The sequence below is a fragment of the Aspergillus clavatus genome, genomic scaffold, assembly GCF_000002715.2.
Source record: "Aspergillus clavatus NRRL 1 1099423829795 genomic scaffold, whole genome shotgun sequence".
Lineage (NCBI taxonomy): Eukaryota > Fungi > Ascomycota > Eurotiomycetes > Eurotiales > Aspergillaceae > Aspergillus > Aspergillus clavatus.
Genome location: NW_001517104.1, coordinates 251839 through 279009, shown reverse-complemented (window position 1 = coordinate 279009; position 27171 = coordinate 251839). Strand labels below are relative to the sequence as shown.

General features: G+C 51.4%; 9 protein-coding genes across 9 annotated transcripts, besides 8 other annotated features; 7 read left to right on the top strand and 2 right to left on the bottom strand.

Moving 5' to 3' along the window:
• Nucleotides 1–695: 695 nt before the first annotated feature.
• Nucleotides 696–926, top strand: ACLA_009660 (uncharacterized protein; the record flags this gene model as incomplete). Its single annotated transcript, XM_001273968.1, has 2 exons — nucleotides 696–768; nucleotides 829–926. The coding sequence occupies 2 exons, from the start codon at nucleotides 696–698 to the stop codon at nucleotides 924–926; spliced, it is 171 nt and encodes a 56-aa protein (XP_001273969.1).
• Nucleotides 927–2817: 1891 nt separating this feature from the next.
• ACLA_009650 (BAR domain protein) lies at nucleotides 2818–4406 on the top strand (the record flags this gene model as incomplete). Its single annotated transcript, XM_001273967.1, has 5 exons — nucleotides 2818–2944; nucleotides 3032–3199; nucleotides 3266–3381; nucleotides 3443–3723; nucleotides 3785–4406. The coding sequence occupies 5 exons, from the start codon at nucleotides 2818–2820 to the stop codon at nucleotides 4404–4406; spliced, it is 1314 nt and encodes a 437-aa protein (XP_001273968.1).
• Nucleotides 4407–5444: 1038 nt separating this feature from the next.
• ACLA_009640 (putative RSC complex subunit (Sth1)) lies at nucleotides 5445–9888 on the top strand (the record flags this gene model as incomplete). Its single annotated transcript, XM_001273966.1, has 4 exons — nucleotides 5445–5510; nucleotides 5614–5815; nucleotides 5882–9612; nucleotides 9748–9888. The coding sequence occupies 4 exons, from the start codon at nucleotides 5445–5447 to the stop codon at nucleotides 9886–9888; spliced, it is 4140 nt and encodes a 1379-aa protein (XP_001273967.1).
• Nucleotides 9889–10757: 869 nt separating this feature from the next.
• Nucleotides 10758–10804: a microsatellite.
• Nucleotides 10805–11029: 225 nt separating this feature from the next.
• Nucleotides 11030–11064: a microsatellite.
• Nucleotides 11031–11064: a microsatellite.
• Nucleotides 11065–11115: 51 nt separating this feature from the next.
• Nucleotides 11116–11173: a microsatellite.
• Nucleotides 11174–11284: 111 nt separating this feature from the next.
• yop1 (putative membrane biogenesis protein (Yop1)) lies at nucleotides 11285–12516 on the top strand (the record flags this gene model as incomplete). Its single annotated transcript, XM_001273965.1, has 5 exons — nucleotides 11285–11338; nucleotides 11559–11765; nucleotides 12131–12194; nucleotides 12270–12327; nucleotides 12399–12516. The coding sequence occupies 5 exons, from the start codon at nucleotides 11285–11287 to the stop codon at nucleotides 12514–12516; spliced, it is 501 nt and encodes a 166-aa protein (XP_001273966.1).
• A 694-nt stretch (nucleotides 12517–13210) lies between these two features.
• ACLA_009620 (autophagy-related protein 101) lies at nucleotides 13211–14087 on the bottom strand (the record flags this gene model as incomplete). Its single annotated transcript, XM_001273964.1, has 3 exons — nucleotides 13211–13398; nucleotides 13513–13845; nucleotides 14009–14087. 3 exons carry the CDS (start codon nucleotides 14085–14087, stop codon nucleotides 13211–13213), a joined length of 600 nt encoding a protein of 199 aa, XP_001273965.1.
• A 594-nt stretch (nucleotides 14088–14681) lies between these two features.
• Nucleotides 14682–14707: a microsatellite.
• Nucleotides 14708–14730: a microsatellite.
• A 289-nt stretch (nucleotides 14731–15019) lies between these two features.
• ACLA_009610 (peroxisomal biogenesis factor 3) lies at nucleotides 15020–16873 on the top strand (the record flags this gene model as incomplete). Its single annotated transcript, XM_001273963.1, has 4 exons — nucleotides 15020–15177; nucleotides 15298–15650; nucleotides 15711–16107; nucleotides 16180–16873. 4 exons carry the CDS (start codon nucleotides 15020–15022, stop codon nucleotides 16871–16873), a joined length of 1602 nt encoding a protein of 533 aa, XP_001273964.1.
• A 1307-nt stretch (nucleotides 16874–18180) lies between these two features.
• Nucleotides 18181–18209: a microsatellite.
• Nucleotides 18210–18381: 172 nt separating this feature from the next.
• On the top strand, nucleotides 18382–20333 carry ACLA_009600 (putative MFS transporter; the record flags this gene model as incomplete). Its single annotated transcript, XM_001273962.1, has 9 exons — nucleotides 18382–18542; nucleotides 18613–18770; nucleotides 18834–18926; nucleotides 18988–19017; nucleotides 19078–19434; nucleotides 19497–19550; nucleotides 19606–19653; nucleotides 19706–20023; nucleotides 20089–20333. The coding sequence occupies 9 exons, from the start codon at nucleotides 18382–18384 to the stop codon at nucleotides 20331–20333; spliced, it is 1464 nt and encodes a 487-aa protein (XP_001273963.1).
• A 1807-nt stretch (nucleotides 20334–22140) lies between these two features.
• ACLA_009590 (DNA-directed RNA polymerase I subunit RPA49) lies at nucleotides 22141–23813 on the top strand (the record flags this gene model as incomplete). The annotated part of the gene is made up of 3 exons (XM_001273961.1): nucleotides 22141–22288; nucleotides 22355–22686; nucleotides 22770–23813. The coding sequence occupies 3 exons, from the start codon at nucleotides 22141–22143 to the stop codon at nucleotides 23811–23813; spliced, it is 1524 nt and encodes a 507-aa protein (XP_001273962.1).
• Nucleotides 23814–23903: 90 nt separating this feature from the next.
• Nucleotides 23904–23932: a microsatellite.
• Nucleotides 23933–24430: 498 nt separating this feature from the next.
• On the bottom strand, nucleotides 24431–26420 carry hemA (5-aminolevulinic acid synthase HemA; the record flags this gene model as incomplete). Its single annotated transcript, XM_001273960.1, has 2 exons — nucleotides 24431–26010; nucleotides 26084–26420. The coding sequence occupies 2 exons, from the start codon at nucleotides 26418–26420 to the stop codon at nucleotides 24431–24433; spliced, it is 1917 nt and encodes a 638-aa protein (XP_001273961.1).
• Between the last annotated feature and the right edge of the window lie 751 nt (nucleotides 26421–27171).

Below are 27171 nucleotides of genomic sequence, written 5' to 3'. Positions count from 1 at the left end.
TATTGTGGCAACGCTTCAGCCACCTTGAGTTTGACTGTTTGAGGATTAAAAGTCAAATGGAAGAATGAACCAGTGAGCAGATTTCAATCAGAATGATGGTCCACCCATGGCTCCACTAACACGCGTGTCACTCAGTCTGATCCACCAGTGAAACTGTGAAGGGTGAACTTGTATCTCAATTCTCACTGGCGGCCAGATGGTCTGACCGTCCAGGTTTGAAAACAGCATCCTGGGAGTTGTAATGCAGATCAAATACGATCAACAAGTACAAGAATCATGAGATGATGGGGATGATAAATACTGTTTCAGTGATACCTCCATATCCTAGCTATGATACGGATGTTGCTGCTTTAGTCTAAAGGGCAAGCAGACAATATCAACAATGCTTCTGGCAACACCTCTTGCTTCCATCCAAAGAAAAACAAAGTAGTATCTAGACTATAAGATGAGTTCTTCTCTTGTAGCCATGCCCTTCCAAAAGCCAAGAGAGCAAAAAGAGCCTTCATATTATTTCCTTCACCTTGTCTTCAAGGCTTTCACACCGATGAGCCGTACAAAGCTAAGACTGAAAGCAACTGGATTTATGAATCTGTGCTGTGATGGAAAAACCAAGAACAAAGATGTGAACAAATATATATCTACATACTAGCGATGACCTGGTTTCATGAAAACTGCAGCGTCGTACCATCTTCGATATGGATGTCAACTTCTACGATCCTGCGAGACACATTCCGGAGCAGTCGGGGAGAGTCTTCATCACCACTGGTGGTTAGTATCGTATCTGAGATTAGTTCATCACATATCGGAGCAAAACTGAAGGTTTTATAGGAACCGCTGGTTTAGGGAAGCTCGCCATCCTTGCCCTTGTCGGTCGCAAACCAGGTCATATCTACTTCGCCGGCAGAAACAAGTCGGCTGCGAAGTAGGTGATCGAAGAGTGTAAAGTGATCGCCCCTAGGGTTCCCGTCAGTTTCATCGCGTGTGACCAGAACTCCTTGGATTCCGTCTCTCAAGCTGCCCGCCGGTTCCTCGCTGCCAGCACTCGCCTGGATGTTTTGATATGCAACGCAGGCATCATGGGTAGAGCATGCGGCCTGACCCAAGATGGCTACGAGCAACATTTTGAATCAACCATCCGGCCCACGCCCTCTTCGACAAACTCTTCGTACCCCTGTTGCAAAAGGCAGAAACCACCACTGGCGATGTCCGGAGCATCTTCCTGACCTCCCTCCATCTTAAAATTACTGTGAAGGGGGGAATCGCCATCCAGGATCTGAAGACCGTGCAGGACCGGGAAGCGGAGGTGCATGGGTCCGGTACGGCCAGAGCAAGCTCGCGAATGTTATCTATGCTGCTGAACTGGCAAGACGCTATCCAAAAATCTATTCGGTCTCAGTCTACCCAGGCACCATCGCCACAGACATCTTTGAGCAGATGAGTCTTTTCATCAAGGCCACGACATATAGGACTTATCTTCATCATATCCATGAGCCGGAGTTTGGAGTCTTACAGACCTGCTGGGCCAGTACGGTTGATAAAAACCATCTTCAGAATGGAGAATTTTATGAATTGATCAGGCAGCCTGGACAGCGCACGCAGTATAGTTCGAAAGTAGAACTGTGGGAAGAACTGTGGGACTGGACTGAGAAGGAACTGGCAGGGTACAAGTAGATAGTCAATTGCATTGTCATGTGTATATTCTGGATGTCTGTTTAATTTTGTAAATCAATATTTCCTTGTGATCTGTGATACTCATTGTGTTTTCGAGATGTGATCAGTAGTGGAGAGAGTATTGAACGTTCTACCCTGTATGATGATCAAAATCCACCCTGTGTCGTTCTCCAGCATCCAATCCATGGCCGACTAAGAATAGATACTTAGCTAATCGACATTCCTGGAGTGCCATCTTAAAGCGGCACTGTGAACTGCCAGAACAAGGACAACAAACAATAATGAAGTCCTGAGTGAGTGTCCATAATCCATCAGCTACACAGTAGATAGGTAAAGGGCCTGTAAATTACTCCGTAGTCCATAGTCCGTACCATAATAGTGAGACCAAGATGAGACTAAGATGAGACTTGAACGCTGCCAAGATGCCTCTAGACCAGACATGGAGAAGTGGTAAGTGGGGGGGGGGACTAGGTATTCTGTTTAGTTATCTGTTCAGTAACTTCAGTCCCTGTTGGCTTCCATCTGGACCTCTGGGAGTTTGTACCTGGCTGGTGGCGCATTCAATATCAATGGTTCAAGTTGATTGGCATTACGGAGCTGTAGTATCGATCGTCCACCACCACCATTGCCATTCAGACCGGTCCATTGATAATGGTTATTCTAATAAAATTTCCATTATTATTACTAGATAGTTTACCAATGGAGTTCAGTCCAGCGAATAATGATAAACACTTGGTCCAGGGGAAGGTCAATTTAAATCAATCTAATCCATATCATCTGGACACTTTCTCCCTCCCTCTCTTCGTCTGTCCTCCTCCCCACCTCCCCCCCCAACTAACTAAATACTGTCGCAGTTCCCCTGCCTTCTTCTTGTCTTTGACACAATCTCCATTGTTCACTTCACTGTGGAATATTTTCTCACACCCTCGCTGAAGCTGTCCACATCTAACCCATGACCCTGGGTCTCTTCCAATTGCTATCTGTCATTGCCCTGTCAATCACCAGAACGGACTACCCCCTATACGTGTACAACCGCATTCGGTTCCTGCGTAGAATCGAAGGAGTTTACATTCGTTCCCCCCTCGACCTGTCTTCCTCCATAATCACACTTCGTTTACATCTGTCCTTTTCGCAAATTATTCCAAGATGATTGTCAATAAGAAATTCGATCGCTTCAAACAATGGGCCGGAGAGAGGATGGGGGGTGAAATCAAGACCAATCTCTCCGATAACTTCAAGGCCCTGGAAACGGAAATGAACGTAAAACACGAAGGTGGGCATGCAGCTCCTGTCATACGCATTCCTTGACCTAGTGATCACGCATCAGTCGCTGACTATGAACCAATCTGTCCTTCTGCAGGTGTTGACCGTATCCATAAATCGTTGATTTCATACATCAAGTCTATCTCGAAGCGCAGCGAAGGGGATGATAAGGAGAAAACACTACCTATTGCCCACTTGGGTGGTAGTATGGTCGGCCATGGAGAGGATTTCGACGCCAATTCTGATTACGGACGTTGTTTGACGAGTAAGCAACCGCTTCCCACAAAGTTTTGTTAGGGTCATGTCCGATGCTGATGATTTCTCTGAATAGTGTTTGGCAGGGCAGAAGAGCGCATCGCACGGGTCCAGGAATCCTACATCTCGCAGGCCACTTCGAGCTACCTTGAATCGCTCGAACGATCCTTGGCCCAGATGAAAGAATACCAGGTATGATGGACACGATGCAAGCCTACAGGCTGAAAGAAAGACTTCCAACTGACTTGTATAGGCTGCTCGCAAGAAGCTCGATAGTCGACGATTGGCCTACGATGCCACCCTGTCTAAAATGCAGAAAGCGAAGAAGGAGGACTTTCGCGTCGAAGAAGAGCTGCGCACTCAGAAGGTCAAGTATGAGGAGGCCAACGAAGACGTTTTCCGACGGATGCAGGACATCAAGGATTCGGAAGTCGACGGTGTTGCAGATTTGACAGCGTTTTTGGAAGCACAGCTTAATTACCATGAACGGTGCCAAGAAGTGCTTCTCCAATTGAAGAATGATTGGGTCGCAGAGTGAGTTGAATCCTGCTCTTGCAGAAAGTGACCATACCTCAAACTAACAGAGCGGTCGCAGTCAACACCAAGCGCAGACACCGAACGGACGTCGTACCGGCCGTGCTCGTTCTAATACCGCTCATTCCTACAGAGAACGCTACGAGCCATTGCATGAGGAATCTACGAATGGCGGCAGCCCTCGCCCAATCATCAGATCGGATCGTCATCCTTCATCTGCCCACATGGGATCGCCGGCGAGGGAGACTTACCCAGCCGACAGTCCATTCCAGCGACCGGTGCTGAACCGTACCTCAACCTTTGAAGGTCCTTCGCAGTTGCGGCAGGTGCAACCATCCAGCACACCTCCATGGCAATCTCGGGCACCTAGTGAGAACTTCATTTCTCGCAGGGATAGCTCTCAGACTCGTCCCATCAGCATGATGCCAGACAACCCGTATAATGATCCATACGAGGAGCCTGCGACAAATTTCGGCGGCAACCATGATGGGTTCTATTCGGGGCGTCCGAGTCCCCCAAATTCTGCGTATGGTGATGTGATCTCCAGAAGAGCCAGCTCGGCAACCTTGAACGGCGCGGCATTGCAGAAGAAAGCTCCTCCCCCACCGCCACCTTCGCGCGCAAAGAAGCCGCCCCCACCTCCACCCATGAAACGACCCATGTTGAGCGTGGGCGATGCATAGGCGGTTGACTACCACTATGCTATACTTCTGGCCCACAAAACACATACCGTCGTCCCCATATGCACGCTGCTGGATAGCGTAGTTACCTTTAGCTTTTAGTCTTTATCAGTTACTACTTCTTGTTAGTTGTCACTTAGCACTGCCTAAGAGTGGACATCGAGTGATTGATCGAGGCATGGGTACACGAGGATCAGATCGATGCTCGATGCCAAGGAGATTCAAGACTGAGTGGATCATGGAGGATCTTCTATTTGTATTGATAACATATCTTAATCAAGCGAGTTAGCGCGACCACGAGATCTCAACGTGTGTGTGGTAGAGTATCCAGGTAGAAATCGTCCATACTCCAGAGTATCTCTCCGGTAGGCCCAGTTTCCCAGTCTGGTTGCTGACTGTCGCATCCAGCCGCCAAGACCCAATGCGGGCAGCGACTGAGTCAGCACCCATCCGGTCCACACGTGACACAGCGCGAAATCTTCTTCCAACGTCTCGCCGCCTGCCTCTCTTCGTTACAGGCACAGGCTGAAAGCACAGCCAGTTTCCCCGACCAGCACGGAAAGTCGCGAAAGTCCCGTCCCCTCCATCGCCATTTCATCACCAAAGGCCTTCGACGCGCCTTTTTTCTACACCCCCCTTCTGCTCGGGGGTATCTTTCCCCTTTGACCATCGTGTTGAGCCTCTCCTTTTGCTTGCTGGCCTTGTCTTTGTCAACGACCGCCCTGTAGCTGGTGCCCCCGACCCAGGCCAAACATCACAGAAGTCTGTCGCAACGGATCAGATATAGGTCGCTCCCAGTCGCATCCATCGACAAAAAGAGTTCTCTTTTATTCTACATCCCCCAACCCGCGCGCCTTTTCACCTAACCCGCGCGAATTGCCATTGACTGTTTTCACTTCCTTTCCCCCCCTACGTGTTTCGTACTATTGCGTCGCGGATTTTTGCCGTTTTCACGTCGACCAACACCCCCACTGTCCCAGCTTATGAATTAAGAAACCCATTACGCGCTTGAGAATGGCTTCACTCCAGTCAGCGCCTAATATGGCGGCTGGCAACATGAGCCTGCCTCCGAACCTTACCCAGCAGCACATCCAAGAGGTGCTTCAGGTACAGTGCTCCCTCTCCTCTCGCCCGAGATCGCGTCATCCTCCCCTTTTTAAATAGATCCTCACTCGAATTATATTCACAACTCATGCTAATTTCTTTGCAGAAGTTCAAGCAGATGCAAGAACAGGGAGTTCGCCACGACGACCCTGAATACCTCAAAGCTCACAACCTGCTCGCTGCGGTTCAACGACAACAAGTTTACCAGAAGCAAAGGCAATTCGCGCAGCAGCAGCTCCAGGCACAACACCGCCAACAACAGCTGAACGGCGCGACCCCGGATGCTGCTGTTGTGAATGGAGTCAATGGTACAAATGCTCCTACCCCATTCACATACTGTCCATCAGTTTTGATTTACTGACTTTTCCACGTAGGTCGGAACGGTCCCGGCCCCTCTCCAGCTACCGCCCAGGATGTCTCAGCTGCAGCTGCAGCCGCTCAGTCACAACCTACCGGTCCGGCTGCGGCCCAGAAGGGTGCACCTGTGGCCAGTGGTAGTTTTTCCGCCGAGCAACTCGCCACTCTCAGAAATCAAATAATGGCGTTTAAACTGCTTTCTAAGAATTTGACAATACCTCTCCGCGTTCAGCAGCAGCTTTTTGCCTCCAAGAAGTTGCAGACTCCTACACCTTCGGATGGTGCCGCGACCGCAGAGAGCGTTCTCGACAGCGCGACTCAAGCAAAGTCAGAGCAACCCACTCCTGACTCGCCTTCTCAGTCTAAAGATTTCTACGAGACCTTCCAGTCACCCTATGAGTTGTTCCCTAAGAGCGTTACCTTTACCGATCATGCTTCGCGTGCCAATCGCATGCGCGTCCCTGCCTTGATGCCACCAGGCATTGATCTGGAGCAGCTGCGTGAAGATCGTGAGATGATCTTGTACAACAAAATCAATGCGCGAAAAGCTGAACTCGCCGAACTTCCTGCGAATCTTGGTGTCTGGGATACAACCAAAACCGATACCCCTAGCGGCGATGATTCGCTGAAGCTGAAAGCATTGATCGAGTACAAGATGCTGAATCTGTTGCCCAAGCAAAGGCTTTTCCGCAAACAAATTCAGAACGAAATGTTTCACTTTGATAACTTGGGCATGACTGCCAATCGCTCCAGCCATCGCCGTATGAAGAAGCAGTCCCTTCGCGAAGCGCGAATTACTGAGAAACTAGAGAAGCAGCAACGTGATGCTAGGGAGACTCGGGAGAAGAAGAAGCAATATGATCAACTCCAAGCCATCCTGAACCATGGCATTGAGCTCCAAAATGCTGCCAACCAGCAGCGCACGCGTATGCAGAAGCTTGGCCGTATGATGCTGCAGCATCACCAGCACATGGAGCGCGAGGAGCAAAAGCGGGTTGAACGTACTGCCAAACAGCGTCTCCAGGCCTTGAAGGCTAACGACGAGGAGACTTACATGAAGCTTTTGGGTCAAGCCAAGGATTCGCGTATTTCCCATCTGCTCAAACAGACCGATGGTTTCCTCAAACAACTCGCTGCCTCCGTCAGGGAACAGCAGCGCAGCCTGGCTGAACGCTATGGCGAGGACGAGGAGGCCTTTGAAGAGGAGGAGGAGGAAGAAGAGGCCATTGGCTCTGATACCGACGAGGAGGGCGATGGTAGACGGAAGATTGACTACTATGCTGTTGCTCACCGGATCAAGGAAGAGATCACCGAGCAGCCAACGATTCTCGTCGGTGGCAAGCTCAAGGAGTACCAGATTAGAGGTCTCCAATGGATGATTTCGCTATATAACAACAACCTGAACGGTATCTTGGCCGACGAGATGGGTCTTGGAAAGACTATTCAGACCATCAGTTTGATCACACATATCATCGAGAAGAAAAAGAACAATGGGCCTTTCTTGGTCATCGTTCCTCTCAGTACGCTGACGAACTGGAACCTGGAATTTGACAAGTGGGCGCCGTCGGTCTCCAAGGTCGTCTACAAGGGACCTCCTAACGCACGTAAACAACAGCAACAGCAAATTCGCTGGGGTAACTTCCAGGTTCTGTTGACGACGTATGAATACATCATCAAGGACCGTCCAATTCTCAGCAAGATCAAGTGGACGCACATGATAGTTGATGAAGGTCATCGTATGAAGAACACGCAGTCTAAGCTGAGCAGCACGCTGTCTCAGTACTACACCAGCCGTTATCGTTTGATTTTGACTGGTACTCCCTTGCAAAACAATCTTCCCGAGTTATGGGCGTTGCTGAACTTCGTTCTTCCTAACATTTTCAAATCGGTCAAATCGTTTGATGAATGGTTCAACACTCCTTTTGCGAACACTGGTGGCCAAGATCGGATGGAGCTTAGCGAAGAAGAACAGCTGCTGGTCATCCGTCGTCTGCACAAGGTTCTTCGGCCTTTCTTGCTTAGACGTCTCAAGAAGGATGTCGAGAAGGATCTGCCCGACAAGCAAGAACGTGTTATCAAGTGTCGCTTCTCCGCACTGCAAGCGAAGCTGTACAAGCAGCTCGTCACCCACAACAAGATGGTTGTCAGCGATGGCAAAGGCGGCAAGACTGGCATGCGTGGTCTCAGCAACATGCTGATGCAGCTGAGAAAACTGTGCAATCATCCTTTCGTTTTCGAGCCTGTTGAGGATCAAATGAACCCTGGTCGGGCAACCAATGATCTTATCTGGCGTACGGCGGGTAAATTCGAACTCCTGGACAGGATTCTTCCCAAGTTCAGGGCCACCGGCCATCGTGTGTTGATGTTCTTCCAGATGACTCAGATCATGAACATCATGGAAGATTTCCTCCGCCTTCGAGGTCTAAAATACCTTCGTCTTGATGGTTCGACCAAGTCTGATGATCGATCGGATCTCCTGAAGCTGTTCAATGCTCCTGGCTCCGATTACTTCTGTTTTCTGCTCTCGACCCGTGCTGGTGGCCTCGGTCTTAACTTGCAGACGGCCGATACCGTTATCATCTTCGATTCCGATTGGAATCCTCATCAAGATCTGCAGGCCCAGGATCGTGCGCACCGTATCGGTCAGAAGAATGAGGTTCGCATCCTACGTCTCATCAGCTCCAATTCCGTTGAGGAGAAGATCCTGGAGCGTGCGCAGTTCAAGCTCGACATGGACGGCAAGGTCATCCAAGCCGGAAAGTTCGACAACAAGTCAACCAACGAAGAACGTGATGCTTTGCTGCGGACACTGCTCGAGACCGCCGAGGCCGCAGACCAACTTGGCGAGCAGGACGAAATGGATGACGATGATCTGAATGATATCATGGCCCGTACTGACAATGAAATTACTGTTTTCCAACAGATCGACAAGGAGCGCCAGAAGAATGACGCATATGGACCTGGTCACCGATACCCCCGTCTCATGTGCGAAGAGGAACTTCCCGATATTTACCTTGCTGATGAGAACCCGGTCCAGGAGGAGACCGAAGTTGAGGTCACTGGCCGTGGAGCCCGTGAACGCAAAGTTACCCGCTACGACGATGGTCTTACAGAGGAGCAGTGGGCCATGGCCGTGGATGCTGATGATGATACGATCGAGGAGGCGATTGCACGAAAGGAGGCAAGAGTTGAGCGCCGCCGTGTCAATAAGGAGAAACGTGGTCGCAAGAGCGCGGGCGCTGAATCCTCTCCAGAGCCGTCGCGGGAGAGCTCCGCAACCCCTCAACCTAAGAAACGTGGTCGCAGAGGTCCTGCTCCGAAACGCAAAGCAGAGGAACCCATTGAAGAGACTCCGCAGCCAAAACGCAAACGCGGTAGACAACCGAAACCTGTGGAGACCTTAAGTAGCGAAGACCGGGCTGCACTCCAGCAGATCGTTAACAAGGCCTACCAGGCGCTGATGGAGATGGAGCAAGAACTGCCTGCCGACTCTTCAGATAGCGAAGACGGACCGGTCACGCGCTCGATCATTGAGCCGTTCATGAAGCCGCCGCCCAAGAACCACTATCCCGACTATTACATGATCATCCAGAACCCGATTGCCATGGAGATGATCAAGAAGAAGATCAACCGCGAGGAGTACCAAAATCTGAGGGATTTCCGGAACGATATCCACCTTCTCTGCCAGAACGCTCGGACGTACAACGAGGATGGCAGTATTCTGTTCCAGGACGCCAACGACATCGAGGTACGTGCTGCACTTGTCTTTCTCCTGCGTGAGCTTATATTAGGACATGCTGACTTCTAAACAGCGAGTGTGGAAGTATTGAAAAGGAATCGAGGAGTATCGCAGTCGCGACTTGACGATGCGTGTCGTCCACAGGCAATGATGCGTCGGCCGCTCTGCGGCTGCTGGCACACTACGGGAGGAACCCCGGCGCAACCCAAGTTGAAGCTCACCTTCAACAATAGTAACAGGGATGCTGGAATGGCCAATGGCGCGCCTGGCTCGGGAAATGTATGAATCTGATGAACGAGTGGCTTGGTTGGGTGACCGGATCCGTTGACCCCCACACTCACGTCTCTTGAATCTTTTTCTTTTTGCGGAGCGAAAACATGATTTCTCACTCAGAACCTCTGGTGTCTTTATATCTTATTGCCTGTTTCCTTTGACGCTTTTTGCCATGTATTCATTCGATTTTTTTTGAGTCCTTCTGGCTCCTTTCCCCCGTTGTTTTAGGGAGGCGTTCTGTGATCTGGTTGACTGGTGATGGACGATGGTTGATGGCGCAATGCTCAGCTCAGATTTGAGGACGAGCGATTCATCTTGTGGATTAACCCTTATATTTCCTGCTCTTCTTCATTTTTCTCCTTCTCTCTAGTGTGTTATGCCGGGTGAAAGAGGGTTTTCAGGGGCGGAAATTGTCTTCTTCCCGTTGTCTCTATTCTAATGTTGTGTTTTGACTCCTTCTGCTGCCTACGAAGAGCTAGACCAGACTCTGGTTACTCTCGAGGGGATCCGTCTCAGTTAATTGATGATGATGAGATTTTGTAATTGAATCTTCTCTGATCGATCGAGTCTACCTATTGGGGATGAAGCAATTTTGCATGGGTAAATCTTCGGCCGGTTGACTACAGTAGGGTGAATTACATATCGAGGACATGGATGAGAGTTCTCTCTGTTTTTTTTTTTCTGGATATTGTATCCTTTATCGAGTCTTCGAGTAGATAGATAGATGAATACCTCGTATCTGTGGTGTGTGCTATTTGTGCTATATCAGAATAATAACATGAAGCACATGAGCACAGCACACTATTGATTAGCCGAGGGGAGGTCAGTGAGACAAGGTCCAAGCTCAGCACTGAAACAACAGGGCAAACCTCTTATCATGCAGAGGGGGAGAGAGGGAGAGAGAGAGAAAGAAAGAGAAAGAAAGAGATCTGTGAGCGCTGCAGTTACGGCGATGCTATCTAACTAGATACCACTACTCTCTACACACAAAAAATTAATACAAAACCGCCTCGCACGTCATCTGCACTGTGACCAGGAAAAGACGAAGAACGAGAAGAAGAAGAGCTCTCTGTGGCCAAAGGGAACAAAACCGCGTTCGACGTCACCTGGCTCACGTGACCTAACACACCGTCATGCACGGCCGGATTCCTTCATAATAATAATAATAATAATACTAATAATAATAATTTACTACTCCGTACTAAGAACTACTAATAATAATAATAACGCCCTGCTTGCTCTCGCTCTCTCTCTCTCTCTCTCACCCTCTCTCTTCCTTTCTCCCTCTCTCTTCTCTGATAACAATTTAAACCACCCTGTCTTCTCCTCCTTCTGCTTCCATTCTTATCTTCCTCCTCCAGATCCCATCCATATCTCTATCACTACTTTTAAAAAAAGAAAGCACACAATGGCTTCTTTCCAGGACCGTGCTCAGCACACCATTGCCCAGCTCGACAAGGAGGTGAGTTGATAATTCTTGTGCGTCAGCTGGATTCGAGGGAGAAATTGAGAGTCGGTCAGAGCAGTGCTGCTTCAGCCTGCTTCTGTTCCCTATCCTCATACTCTCTGGTCTCTCTCGGTTTCCATCTATCGTCCTTCTTTCTGTGCCTCGATCCCCAGCCCCGAACGAAGGGAATTTCCCAAACCCGGAGCACTAACCCTTGATTTGTTCCGTGCGATAGCTCTCCAAGTACCCCGTCCTTAACAACCTCGAGCGCCAAACCTCCGTCCCCAAGGTCTACGTGATCCTTGGCTTGGTCGGTATCTACACCTTCCTCATCTTCTTCAACATCGCTGGCGAATTCCTCGTCAACTTCGCCGGTTTCCTGATCCCCGGCTACTACTCCCTCAATGCCTTGTTCACCGCCGGCACCGCAGATGATACTCAGGTGAGTTTTTTTTTTTTTTCTTTTTTCCCCTCCCCTTCTGATCTTGATTACGCCGTTCCTTTGGACGGAATAATATGCAGAATTAATTGTGGCTGACGAGTTTGCGATCGCGCATAGTGGTTGACGGTATGTGCTTGTGATCTTCCAAAACCTTGTTAAATTCGATGAGATGAAACATCCTGTTCCCCTTCTCGAGTCTGCTTAGGCGGAGGTAGATGATCCGCCCGCCGCTAGGAACATCGAGTCTGTGACCCTAGGCTCTAGGCTCTGAGCTCTAGGCAGTGCTCATTTCGGTCGCACGTGATGCCATCGCAATCATCAACAGATTGGAGATAGAGGACTGACCCGACCGTGTGATTATTTAGTACTGGGTTGTCTATGCCTTCCTGACCGTCATTGAGAGCGCCATCAATGCCGCCTATTGGTTCCGTAAGTGTCCCAGAAATTGGTTGTTTTTACCCCCCTCATTGTGGGATCGTTGCTAATCTAGTTTGAAACACACAGCCTTCTACTACATCTTCAAGTTCGTCCTGATCCTCTGGATGGCTCTCCCCCAGACCAAGTATGTCTACTCTCTCCGCTGTTGCCCCCCTGGTTGATGTGATCGCGATCGGCTAACGTGGCCTCCTACAGCGGTGCTCAAGTCGTCTTCCACTCTTTCCTCCAGCCTGTGCTGGGCCGCTTCTTCGCCAGCGGATCTACCTCGGCCAACCTCCGCGCCCAGGCCGATGCCGCTTCCAAGACGCAGTAAATGCCTTGCTGAGAATTCATAGTACTTTATAGAATATTTTCTCGCGGCTTGTTGTTCTGCCGGCCATGGAACAGGGCGTGGGATCCTCCACGCGCCTGGCCCCTGGTTACGATGACGCCATCCGCAAATCGAGTTTGTGATGTGGGGAGGGGGCCTCCAGATGGGGGCAAAGGGACCGGGGCGAGAGTAAACTGAGTTGAGAGCGGGAGAGGCAGTTTTCCATTCTACTTGTGTGTTTTTCTTTGTCATGACCCGAGTAGTAGAATGATTGTGCTTTTTCATGGGTGGATGAGGAGGTTGTCCTTGGGATGAACGATTATATCTAGCGCACTGATGCCTTTCTTTGGGTAATTGAGCACTGTTGATCTATTTCGCTTCTGATGAGGTGCAGTCCTGACGTTCCAATAGCCGCTATTCACGAAAATCATCCGGTGATGACGTAGGTGATGTACAAGGGGGTAAAGAAAAAGAAAAGAAAATGAAATACAACCAAGACAACCCGCCCGTTGAACTCCAAGCGCCGGGGCGAAGACGACGTCGACCGGATCTCTATTCGGCAAGTCCCGTAGACCAGCGGAAACCTGCATGGGGTAAGCTTCGGCGATGATGACTCCGAATGAACAACAACGGTGACCCGAACAGCACAGACAAAAAAAGTTCTTGTTCTCGGTTCCCGTTCTCGTTCTTGTCTCTCTCAGTACAGCCCGAAGCGATTCTGCCAGCCGTCAGAGCGCGGGTTGACCACGATCCGGTAGGGGAAGGGGTTGGAGTCGCTGGTGGTGATGGGCGGGATGTGGTCTTTGTCGCGGTTGACGACGGCGAGGATCTTCAGCGCGGCCTTCTGGAGCATATTCTCCATTGCCTTGCGGACTTTGGCGCGCTCTGTAGCGAGGGGGAAAAAAGCAAAGAATATGGGTTAGCCCATGCCACAGCCAGGAGGTGAGGTTTGAAGTGAAGGACATCAACCCGAATGGGAAAGACAAGATGGGAAGATACCTGATTCCGTCCGCGGCGTGGCGATGGTCACGTCTAGGTTCCAGACCTCCCAGCAGACCTCTTCCTCGCCCTTCCCAGATAGCCCGCTGAACCACGCGCCGGAGCGTTTTCGCTTCTTCTCGTAAAACTCGACGGCGAGCCGGCCGCGCACGCCGCCGGCTTCATGGGCGCTGGTGGTGGAGGAGTGTTGGCGGACGAGGGTGCTGATGCGGGATTCGATAAGAGTTTCGAGCTCGGCGTCGTTGATGGCGGGGAGGGTAAAATCGAGGACGTCGAAGGTGGTTGGCCGGATGGAGGGGAAATAGCGATGGAAGAAGATGAGGTTGAGGACGCCTTAGAGTGAGTAATGGGGGAAGATCGGGTCAGCTGGTGGGAGTCATTGAGCAATGGGAGAGCTGAGAAGGGAGATAATGGATTTTGGGGGGGGGAGGGTTGCATTTTTTTAGCAGATGGAAATCGAGAACATATAACAGGCTAAAAGTAGCTCGATACATACCTTTTAATACATCTCTCACCGTGGTGGTGTCTGCAAAAATCTCCAGGAAGTACTCTGGAGGGGTCCTGCGGGGCTCCATGCTCACAGGGTCGATGAGAGAGGGAGGCTCAGGGCGGATGTTCTATCTCTCAAAAAGAGAGTGACTTCTGATCCCCGTTTCCCTGCAATATGAGACAGGTGACGATCATCCACGAATTTAGCTACGATGGCAAGCTTGTGTATGTCACGGAGATCCGTCCCGATCGAATGACGGGGGTGGTTGTGTGGGGTGAGAGGAGGAAGACAAGTGGACGATGGCTTGAGAAGCAGGGGGATGGAAGAGCTGCAAGAAAAAAAAAGAACCTGGCTTGTTTTTAACAGTAGTTGAGTATCCTCAAGAACAGGATAAACCAAGATCAAACAGACATGATGAAATGGGATGCATGATTTGAAGATCCATGAGATGGGAAGTGATGAGTGATGGACAAAAGAAAGGGAGCATCAAGTACCTGATAGTGTAAGATTGGGGGGGGAGGAGATTAAAGAGCCCGTTGAACTCCCCACAGATAGCAAAAGCAGCAGCTCAGTACAGTCATAGTCACTCGTATTCATGATCATTATTACTCGGATTGATAACTCGACTAATTTGTATATCTAGATGAACATTCAAACCTCAGATAATAGATCAATTTATTAATAATAATAATAATAATAGTAATATTATTATTATTATTGTTATTATTTATATCGTATCCATTCATTGACCCAGGCAGGATCGTCCTCGAGGACCGCTCCCCGTTCATATTGGGACTCCTGTTATCTCACGGTTTAGCCGAGGCCGTTTTTGCTGGACGTTCCCCAACCACAGACTGCTCTTCTCGTCTCTCCGCGGTTTCTACAACTGTTGGAACCTGCACCCTCGCTTCACTCTATCCCTTTTTGTTATTTATCATCTCTACACCTACAATACTCGTGATATAATGGTCTGTTCTGACTGATCTAACCCTCATTGATCTTCGTCCAAGCTCCATCATGATCGGTGCCACGAGGCGCTGGTTTCGGCGCAATCGCAAAGGCCTCGCAATCGGTGCTGGCATTATCGGCGCTGGCTATCTCGCGGGACAGTATGTTCTCTCGAAAATCACAGAGGCGCGGGAGCGAATGAGCAGTGACCGAATTGCCCGAGAGAAGTGCGTTCTTCTGTTCCCATTCCCTTGCTGTTGGTTCTATAAAACACAAGCCGCTCGCGTGCTTAGCTGTTGCGACTAATTGAACCTGGTGTGATTGACTTTTATATTTGACTTTCCCAGTTTACGGCGACGTTTCGAACAGAACCAGACCGATTGCACCTATACTGTTTTGGCGCTCCTGCCGACGGCCGCGGAAGAGATCCTGGAAGCCCTCCCTGTGGAGGCATTGACCAAAGAGCTACAGAAAAAGCGCGCAGAGAGGCTAGCACGGCTCCAAGCTGGCGAGGGAACTGTATCGGATCTGAGCTCGGTCTCCCCCAGTATAGCTGAGGATGACCGGCGGAGTCTGTCCAGCTTCCAGAGCGACGGGTTTGTCCGGACGAGTCAACTGGGAGAGTCGACCATCGAGGGCGACGCGCTGCCACGGGTGAAGCGAAATAAGACCCAGCTCTGGAATGAGGTCAAGATCACCTGTAAGTCTCCTGCATCCCCTCGAGAGTTGACCAAGCGCAAGCTTATCGTGAGATTTGTAGCTATCACCAGGTCGTTTACTCTCATCTACACCCTATCGCTCTTGACCATCTTTACTCGCATTCAACTCAATCTCCTCGGTCGCCGCAACTATCTATCTAGCGTCATCTCTCTGGCTACACCCCCGGCGAATGCGTCCACGATCAAGCTTGAGGACCACGACGATGATGACCTCACTCAGACGCTGGGGAATGATTTCGAGACAAACAGACGCTATCTTGCTTTCAGCTGGTGGTTGCTCCATCGCGGTTGGAAGGAATTGATGAACGAGGTCCAGGCTGCGGTCACAGAGGTCTTCGGCTCCTTGAACCCCAGGGAGGACATTACTGTGGGGAGACTATCGGCTCTGACCCTGGACATCCGCAAAAAGGTGGAAGGCACCACTCCAGAGGATAGAAGGCATGTCCCCCTCTGTGTCCCTTTGAAGAGGGAAGAGAAAGACCAATCGATCGCTGACTAACTCCCTTGTAGAAGCCGAAAATGGCTCTCCTATCTGCTCCCTCTGCGTGATGAGGAGGACCATCTGTTGAAGGAGTCTGGAGTTCTAGGAGTAACTGAACCTGCAACTTCCCAGTCCGCTTCGACCCTGCGTCATCTCCTCGACGAGACAGCGGATCTGATTGATTCTCCCACTTTTGGTCGCGTTCTGCAAGCACTCAACGACGAATGCTTTGGTCTTCTGATGGGCCAGATCATCAAAGAAGCATTCCAGTCGCCATCTCAAGGGCCCGAGAGCGCCCCGCAATCGTTCACCTCAATTGCTACCGTTGTCCCCCCAGTGAAGACCGTGGATCTCAAGACGAAGCTAGCTAATGTGCTGGCTGTGATGGCGCGCCAGGCGCACGTCATTGGCAATGGCACCAACCCGCCCAATGTGTACCTGACCGCTATGGATCAGAATGTCCGGAATCTGGAGGCCTTTGCCGCTGTGATTTACAGCTCGAACTTTGACGTCCAGGTACCGGGCGTGGAACAGAAAACAGAACCGATCGCCGCGGAGGGAGACGGTGCCGATACCCCTTCAACCCTCCCTGTCATGGTGGACAAAGAGGAGGCTGAGGATGTGGTACAAGCTAGCTCCAGTGCAGGCGCCGGCGAAGATTCGACCTTCGAAAAGGCATGGGGAAAGGCAGTGGAGGAGGGATCGAGTGAACCAGCTCCCTAAGTCAACCCAAGGCCATGGGTTGGCTGGAATGCGTAGATCAAGCATCATATGGCATCTTCCTCATCTTCATCCCGCATAGCTTCAATCCTGGTGATTACCGAAGCTGCATTGAATATATGATAGTCGACCGAGATGAGTTTTTTCAAGGAGCCTCCATTGTATATTTTCATGGTCTAGAAACCTACATGGGGAGTCAGAAAAACGACGTCTCGACGAGAAGAGAGCATGTCTCGGCTAGATTGTCCATTGACGGCTTATCGAGCCATGGCTAAGGCCTATACGAGTCCCCAGTCTTAGCCGAATTTAGACTACAAATGCTCACTGTTGAGTGGCCGCCACGCGCTCGGCGAGACTGACGCAGCGAGACTTAATTTAAGTCTGTGCCTGCGGAGGAAGTCCACGAACAAAGAAGCACCAATGCAATAATATACGAAGTCTCCGTGATCCCATAAGCAAGGGAGAGATAGGACCCTGAATGTGTCAGCTGGATGTGTCATGTTACTGTATTTGTGTTCTCCAGACTCTTCTCCAGAGCCAATTCTCTCTTTATCTCGGGGGCGTTATTGCGGAGAAACCTGAAAGCTTGGCTGGGGAAAGCTGCAGACAGACTGTGATCCTGTAACTACCTTTCAGCCCATCGGAGTAAAGAAGCTTCTATAGTTTCTACTACTTTCTATCTATCTAGTTACTTACTGTACTTTCTGGACTCTTGGGATCCATCTCCCTTCGGTTCTCTCAATGTCATGAGTCATGCCTCTCATCCACTCATTCCCCCGGACGTTCTCACTTCGTAAGCACCTCGTTCTCCACAACCCCGTACTCACCTCCGCATCGATACTACTTCTGGATAGAGACTCCTTGGCGATGGCAGTACAGTCACATCGGTCATGGAGTCCGCTATCGATCCAGAATGCATGGGATATGTATGTTGTGCCACTCATCCCCCAAATCCCCGAAGATCCTTCCAACATGGGATCAGACACCCCCGTCTGACAAATGAGCGACGCTGGACGATCGCAGATCCCCGTTCTATCCCAGTGCTGCTGGCTGCTGCCCGACACTTATCCGCAGCATGAGTCGACTGTCGAGTCCTCAGAGAAACGAGGATGACGGATTGGCTCTGGTGCCGTCGCTCCAGGGAAGCGCTGCATAAGTTTCTTGCTTATCTTGCTGGGTTCTTCATTCTTTGCTTTTGGTTCCCTGTGTACATCTGTGTGTCTTTCTGCGACTCCCCTGTACTGCTGTTCCAGGTTGCACGTATGCTGTGTGAGATAAGCATACCTCTTTTTTCTTTTTTTCTTGTCCCTTCTCTCTCTCTCTCTCTCTTTTTCTCTCTTGATTTCTTTGCTTTTGATTACATCCCTTGGAAGTAATTGAGATCGAGCTTTTTTTTTGAGGTGGTTGTGGATATATATATATACTTGAGGTATATTCTCACCTTTGTTGTGTTGGATTGGATTAAGTACATGCGAACAAGAATGCAATGTTGATTTCCAATCAACACAGATATGGCCCAGATGAGCGATGACAAAAACGATGGCGAGGTCTATACACATACAGCAGACCTCCCTCCACTCACCACAACCACAGAACGCAAGCTGATGGCCAAGGTCGACTGGCATATTGTGCCTTGCTTGTGTGTCATGTACTTACTTGCCTTCCTGGATCGGTACGCAAGCCTCCATCAACCACTATCTGCATAATATGCATGCTGACTTTTTCATGTTCTATTGATCCAGGGTCAACATCAGCAATGCCGCGATCCTCGGGCTACAGGAGGACTTGAATATCGAGAACACCAAGTACAACACTGCGTTGACCATTTTCTTCGTCCCATACGTACTCTTCGAGATTCCCTCCAATATACTGCTCAAGAAGCTGAAGCCCCATGTGTGGTGTATGTATCCCTGTTCGCCTTGCTCCGCGGCGAAATGAGGGGGACTAACGGACTCGCCATAAGTATCGTTATGCATGTTTTTGTTTGGTCTGGCCACCATCTGCCAGGGCTTGGTTAACAATTGGGGTGGCTTGATGACCACTCGTTGGTTCCTTGGTATGGGCCCTACAGTAGCTACTCGTTTCAATGGCAGACCACTGACGAGAGAATGAGCTAGGCATGTTTGAGACGGGCATGTTCCCTGGATGTAAGGCCCTCCCTCCCTCCTGATACTATTCGATCTTACCAGTAACCTGTGCGTGTGCAGGCTTCTACCTACTGGGAATGTGGTACAAGCGCAGCGAAGCTCAAAAACGGTTCAGTTTCTTCTTCAGCTCCACCACACTCGCTGGCGCATTTGGTGGTCTCCTCGCCAGTGGTCTGGGTGAGATGAAGGGGATCCGGGGCTACAATGGCTGGCGGTGGGTCTTCATCATCGAAGGCCTCCTGACCTGTGTCGTCGCTATTGTCTGGTTCTTTGTGCTCCCTGATTTCCCAGAAGATGTCAAATGGCTGAACGAGGAAGAGCGAGACTACATCCGGGCAAAGCTCGCAAAGGATGTGGGCAGTTCCGGAAAAGATGTCAAGCTGACCTTCCGCGACATGCTGGACGTTTTCAAAGACTGTAAGTAATTGAAGCTTTATTCTTCGGCTCTTCATCCCGCTCACTAGAATCTTACTCTTCAGACAAGATTTTCATTGGCGGCTTGATGTATTTTGGTCAAATTGTCACGGCATATGGTAAGCGGGTTCGGCATGTCCCATGAACCTGAGGTCGGTTTCTAACTTGGTGCAGGATATGCCTATTTTGCGCCAACCATTATCAAAACATATGGCTACTCGCGTATGTCACCCCGACAGTCTTGTGGGAGTCTCAGTTGCTGATAGGGTTCTAGCAATCATGACCCAGCTCTATTCGGTGCCCCCATGGGCGGCTGCTTTCGGCTTCTCCATGTTGATCGCAACCCTATCCGACCAGTTCAAACACCGCTTTGCGTTTGCCATGATTCCGATGATCATCTCCATGGCCGGGTATGGGATCCTGTTGAATGTCCACGGGGCAACCCATCGGCATGTTCAGTATGGGGCGCTGTTCATGGTCACTGCCGGCTGCTACAGCTCCATGGCAGTCGTCGTATGCTGGTACGCGATGAACCTCAGCGGGCATCGCCGTCGAGGCGTGGGAACGGCGTGGCAGATCGGATTTGGCAACAGTAAGTCTTGACTTCGCAAGGCCAGAAATTCACGAGGGTAGTGATGGCTGACCGCATTCTCACAGTCGGCGGGTTCATTTCCACCTACACTTTCCTACCCAAGGATGCCCCGCTCTATCGGAACGGCTATATTATCAGTCTATCATTCCTCTGTTTGTCCGCTGCGTGCTGCATCGCGTATCTGCTGGCAGTCTGGAATGATAATCGCAAACGGGACCGTGCCGCGGCCAACGGCGCTGTGGTGAATCTCACAGAAGAAGAGCGAGAGTTCTTGGGAGACCTTGCGCCGAACTATCGGTACACATATTGAGCTTTTTTTATAGTGTTTTTGGTGACATATATCTGGAGATGGCTCGGGTTGACACCCTGGCTGCTCATGGACTCGCCGTGACTACAGATGCAGTATATAGACGCAGAGCGCTTGCAGAAGAGAAATTTGAAAACTACATTGGAGAGATCGCGAAGAGCGCACTACGCTTCTGTGGCTCCTGACTGTCCGAAATCAAAGACTCGAGTCTCGGTAGAAATGTAGATCAATCTGCTCTAGAGAGCTTCTGAAGGCACGGACATTTTGGAGTGAAGACGGACTTGTACGTCATGATTTGAGCTTAGCTAGCAACTGTGAAGTGTGCTTGAGATCCCCGGAACAGATCTGTATGTATGTGCAGTGTAGCAGCATATTAGGCACCATGAATATGAGATCTTGATCATAGAATTGATCTAAGTCGACTGAGTCTACTCCTGGAAGCACAAGGGAAACTAAGCTGTCCTCGTTGGCTGTCGCTGAGCTCAAGTGTAAAGTCCAAAGTATCGAACGGGCAAGCTGGGGGATGGATGACATAATCCCACTCGGTAAAGAGAGCCACAGGAGGTGGATGCCTAACGAGCCAATCAAAGCAGCCCCAGCACTAGCGAGCCCTTAGTGGCATCTTCTGCTGAGTCAGCCACGGCGCACACAAAGAGCAGTTCCGCCGCGGTTCACCATCTTTCTTGCAACCATCTTGTCATCCTCGCAGAAGTGTGAGTACTGCCCCTTACCCATCAAAGGTTGCTCATCTTCGGGCATCTGACTGACCTTGCCTTCAGTCTCGAACCATCTTCGAAGATGAGAGCCAAGTGGAGAAAGAAGCGCGTTCGTCGCCTTAAGCGTAAGAGAAGAAAGATGAGAGCTAGATCGTGAGTTTTTCCCAATCTCTTTCCCAATGGATCATTCAATCCAGGTCAATTGGAATCGATTCTAATTCCCGCTGCAGGAAGTAAACGACTCGCCCACTCCATCTCAGTGACCCATGTCGATGCTCAAGTTGAACGCCGAACATGACAACTTCCGACGACGCTACGATGATGATTCTTCTGTTATGATCGTTCCGTGTGTCCAGCCGCTCCAATGAGTGCCTGTCTGGTCCGATTTCCCTTCCTGGGAAAAGTATCTACGCTTGATTATTATCCCTTTCAAACGCTTTTCGAATTCGGAGCCCCGCCGTTTTAACGACTACTTCCATCCTCCTCGGGCTCAATCCAAACGTTTTCGATGACTTTTCTTATGACCATGCAGTGTGGGGATGCGCACACCCGTATTCCTGTTTTCTCGGAGAGGCGACTTTGTTCGGTGGAGGTTGGAGAGGACCGGTGGGAGAGTTGATTTGATTCATCCATGTACTATCTTGTTCCACTGGATCTCTGGGCTTCGCGTGGGGAGCTGGTCAATACCTTGTTTCTTGGTCCTACTTGATGGTAGGATCTGGAACCGTGGAGAGGTCTTCCTTGAGAATTTACTTGAAATGAAATGGCCAAAAGTTCATGACAACATCTTGATTCCGTGGATATTGTAAATGTAAAACTGCATTGTAGACGATTTTTGACATATCTCGTGTGCCTTGAACAGGACTTGGAATATCTACTCTGTATTCTGTGGTGGGGAATTGTTTTGTGTGTCCAATAATCGGCCTCTCCGCCTTCGAGTGCGGAGAACCAGACTTCCGACCGGCAATTTTTTTTTTTTTCTTGGACAGTCGACGATTTCTGTATCACCAGTAGCAGTAGCGCTGCGACACCACCCACATTTGCAGCGTCATTTTCATTTTCCTATCCCCCTTAGATAATACAAACACTGCAAGATGCCGTCCGAGAAAGTGGAAAAGAAGCGCAAGCGCGCCTCTGATCGCCACGAACGTCCCAGCAAGAAGCCCGCGCTGGAGCTTCAAGATCTGCCTCCGCTGGCCGCCAGTTTGGTCGATGAACATAGCGAGCTGGCTCCTGTTATCGGTATGAATCCTTTGTCTTCTTCCTTCAAAGAAAAAATCGGACTGTGCATTGACCCTCCATGAACAGTCACCACCCCCGGCGTCAGCGCCCCCCGCAACCTGCGTCTCACGCCATACCTCAAGACCCGCGCGAAGACCTCCTCGTCAGCAAACCGGAACAAGGGCATTGTCTCGTCAGAACTGTTGCTGCAGTCGTCCGAACACCAGAAGTTGGATTTCGTGGGCCGGGAGGCCGAGGAGGATGCCGATTCCCAGCTCAAGCACTACATTGCCGTGGTGGATCCCGAGAAGAAAACATGGCAGCTGGTCGAGGTGCGCAAGCTGACGGTGCGAGGCACCGTGAGGAGGAATAAGCTCGTGGAGGATGAGGAAGAGAGTAGTGAGGAGGAGGAGGAAGTGGTATGCTTTCCCTTTTTATGGATGAAACCGGTGTTGTTGTCCCGGGGGGAAGATACTGGAGTGCTAACTTGGTGGAATAATAGAAAACCATGCGCTCACAACGCACCGAACTCACCAACACCTTCGGTACGAAACAATCCCGCAAGGCGGCCCAGTCCATGGCGGAAAACGCGCAGCTGTCCAGCGCTCCTGCTGGCACCGCCAACGCGGCCGAATCGGCCATCCTCTCGTCCATGCCCGTCGACGCGGCGGCCGACATGGCCTCCAAGGCGGCGGCCGTGCAGGCGCAGGTGCAGGCCAACAAGCCCATCCCCGTCGCCAATCTGGACGCCACGCACCCGTCGGACGTGTACCCGATCGACGTGCTCGTGCCCAACGGGCTGGCCACCCTCCGCCAGCTGCCGGGTATCAAGGAATGGGTCGACACCGTGGCCGCCGGGCTCCCCGTCTCGACCACCTCGCGCTACGTCTCCCGCCGCGTCGAGGCGGTCGTCAAGTCCGGCAACACCACCCACGTGCAGCTCCTGCGCTTCATCCTCCTCCTGCTGGAGTTTGCCCGCTGCCTGCGCGCCGGCCGCGACCCCAAATCCTCCTCCGGCCCCGGCAGCAAGCGCCTGCCTCCGCGCGACGAGCTCCGCCGCATCCTCTCCTCCTCCACCGGCTCGCTCCCCACCGCCTCTTCCTCCTCCGCCTCCACCTCCGCCGCTGCCCCATCAGCCAGCGACACCATCCCGGACCCCGTCATCGATGCCATCCGCCGCAAGTTCGCCCCGCAGGGCTCCCACCTCACCAAGCACGACCTCACCTTCCTGCACACCTCCATCTGCGCGCTGTCGCTGCACATCCCCCCGCAGCCCGCCAAGGACGGCGGCGCCAGCTCCCTCGGCGGCAACTCGCCCAACGAGCTGGCCACCGACCCCTCCGACCTGCGCGACGACCTGCGCCTCGACAACGCTGCCATCCTGCAGTACTTCCGCGAGCTGGGCTGCCGCGTCGACAAGCCGCGCGAGAGCGAGTTCGCCAAGTGGGGCATCAAGGGCGGCAAGGCCGAGGCCGCTGCCAGACGGGTCGTACGCTTGAAGGTGCCGGTCGAGTTTCCCAAGGTGAGTCGTGGGGGAAGACGATGAGCGTGGGTCTTGTTTTTTGTGGGAAAGGGGGTTGTATTTGAGCAAGAAAAGAAACCGAAGGATGATTCCGAAAGAGAGAGAGAGGGCGGGAAAAAAAAGAAAAGAAAAGAAAAGAAAAGTGGTTTCGTGTTGTTGGGAGACTTTCAATTGTCAATATCAATCTGTCCTAGAAGATATTTCTTTTTTTTTTTTTTTACTGGGATGCGGCGTTGGGGGGGTTATTGTGACTCGATAATAGCGAACGATGGACATATTATATTATTACATTTCTATTTGTACCATCATCCACTCCAATTGAAGGATCGAATCCACAGCTCGTCTAGAAATTACAGGGCTATAAAACAAAAACAAATTGTGGAGGAAAATTCTCGTCATGATTGATCTATTATTGAACCCAACATGCGGTAAGGACAGACCGGTCCAACTAAGATGGGTGAGGTAGATGCCATATGTGTATTTGAACGGCACCGTCAAGGCACCAAACATTAGGATGTATCATGCAAAACAGACAAATGCACTAGCGTACACATGAATGATGCTATGTGGGAGGGTGACAGAAAAAATTATATACTATATACACCCATCCCACATCGATGATACCACACACATTCCCCCGTCTAAGCAGCTACGCCGACAGGGGTGGAGGCCGCGGTGGCCGTGGCAGAGGAAAGAGGAGTTGCGGTCTGCATGCGAGGCGCCTGCACCTTCTGCTGGAACTCGCGAGCAAGCGCATCCTCAAGGGCCTTAGAGTCGCGCAGCCCAAGCTGGGCATTCTCCCAGATGGGCTGGTTCTGCGCCTCGGCGCCCTCGGCGCCGACGCCGACAAATCCACCCTGCGCCTCCCAATCACTGGCACGCTTGATGCCCAGATCGTTCCAGACGGCCTGGACAGCCTGCACCAGATGGTTGCGGAGCTCCTTGGTATGGCCGGGTGTGGGCGTGATGCGCAGACGCTCCTCGCCGCGAGGGACAGTCGGGTAGTTGATCGCCTGCACGTAGATTCCGTGCTCTTCCAGGAGCTTATCGGAGGCCTTCTTGGCCAGTTCCGCGTCGCCAACGAGAAGAGGGACGATGTGAGAGGGGTTCGGGATTACGGGGATATCAAGATCCTTGAAGGCCTTCTTGACGGCCCGAGTGTGCAACTGCTGCAGAACGCGGTCACCCTGGTGGCGCGCCTGGTAGCGAATGGCAGCGTCGGCACCAGCCATGGTGGCCGGAGGCAGAGAAGTTGTGAAGATGAAACCGGGGGCGAGAGAACGGATGGCATCCACCATTGCAGCAGAGCCGGCAATGTACCCACCAACGCAGCCATAAGCCTTGCCCAGAGTACCGGTGATGATGTCAATGCGATCCATCACAGTTCCCTTGGTGCTGATGGGGTTGGGTGTATCCTGGGAGGCGTAGATTTCGTAGTCAAGATGTTCCGCGACACCAGCACCGTGGGGCCCGTACATGCCGACGGCGTGGACTTCGTCCAAAAAGGTGATGGCGCCGTACTTATCGGCGAGATCACAGATCGCCTCAATCGGGGCAATGGATCCGCACATGCTGTAGACAGACTCAAAGGCGATGATCTTGGGAATATGCAAGGGGAGAGAGGCCAGCTTATTCTCGAGGTCGACCAGGTCGTTGTGCTTGAAAACCATCTTCTTGGCGCCCGAGTGACGGATACCCTGGATCATCGATGCATGGTTCAGACTGTCCGACAGAATCACACAGTCCGGCATCTTGCTTCCCAGAGTCGCCAGGGTGGCATCATTGGCGACAAAGCACGAGCTGAACACGAGCGCCGCCTCCTTATCGTGCAGTTTGGCCAGAGTGTTCTCCAGCGAGACTGCATGCTGGTTGTGTCCGGAAATGTTCCGCGTGCCACCCGCGCCGGCGCCGTAGGTGTCCAGAGTCTGGTGCATGGTGGCCAGCACCTCCGGGTTGCGGCCCATACCGAGATAATCATTCGAGCACCACACCGTCACGCGCTCTTCCTCTGAAGCCGTATGGGCCCGGGGGAATTCCTTGGCGAGACGATTGATGTTGTTGAAGTAACGGTAGGATTTATCCTTGTGCTTCTTCTCCAATTCGCCCTCATAGAAGCCATTGTAGTCGAAAGGCTTTGTGGCAGGAGCCTGGGGACGAGGACCGGTGACCGTCGCGGGGGCAGTGCCGAGGGGCGCCTTAACCTTGCCGAAATCGGGCTGGACTGTTTTTTTTTGAATTCAAATCGATTAGCGGGGTCCCTCAACAGTTGCGAAGAAGAAAGAGTGAGAACGCACTTTTCTCGGTATTCTTGTAGAAATCCGGGCTCAAATTGGCGCCATTGCCGCCGGTGCTATGCAGCGATCTCTTGCTCGGGGAGGCACGGAAAGTCTTGTTGCTCACACCGGCGGCGGATGAGGTGAAGCGCTTGGCACCGGCCATACGAGCGCTCTGGACAGCCAGAGCCTTGCTCATGATGGGGCAACGGCGAGCAATGACCTGGAGGTTCGACATGGTGCCTCCGCCGGAACTCATGCTGGGACGGGTCGCAGTCGAAAGGGAGCGCAGAGCAGTGGGAGAAGTGCGCTTCAAGAACGGACACATGGCCCGGGACTGCTGAAGAAGGGCCTCCATGATTGACGATGACGCGGCGAGAAACTCGTCGAGGGTCGAGGAGATTGAGGGAGGCGAAGAAGGGGGGGGAAGATGGGAATTGACACAGGGGAAAGGATTAAGAACACGGAAGAAAAGGCAGGGGAAAAAAAAAAAAGTTAATATACGGGGGATCCTTTTCGCCTCTATGACTCTTCCAACAATCGCCGATCGAGGAGTTAAGAAGGAGAGGGAGAAGGAGGGAGGAAAGACTGGAGAATGGATAAATTATTCATTCATGGATAAGGTGGAAGTTAACAGGGCAGAAACCGACACAAAAGCCCACCAGCCCCAAAAGGGTAAGACGGCCCCCCTCGGCTGACGATAAGCCGCATGCTGATTGGCGGCAGGGGGTAACGAAACTCCGCTTGTCACGGGGATTCGGTATCGCATACCGACCGATACAGCGATACGGCGGAGAATTGCTCCCCTCAGCAGATCTTTCCATACGGTTGACGGAGGAATACGGGCGGGATTCTCTCGGCCGCTGGTGGGATTTTTCAGCTTTCCAGACTTATTACAGGATTACGCCGTACAGAATTACGGAAACAGGATTATATGATTATTCCATAGGTATACTGTGTATGTATTGATTATTACTCGGCCCGCTGCGGATTACTGATGGGGGATTACCTAACGGAGTACGGAGTAATTAGTATCGACTGATTAGTTATGGCTTATGGGGAATTGACGAGGCAGAGGAAGTGGTCCGAGGTTTCAGCAGAGATCCCGT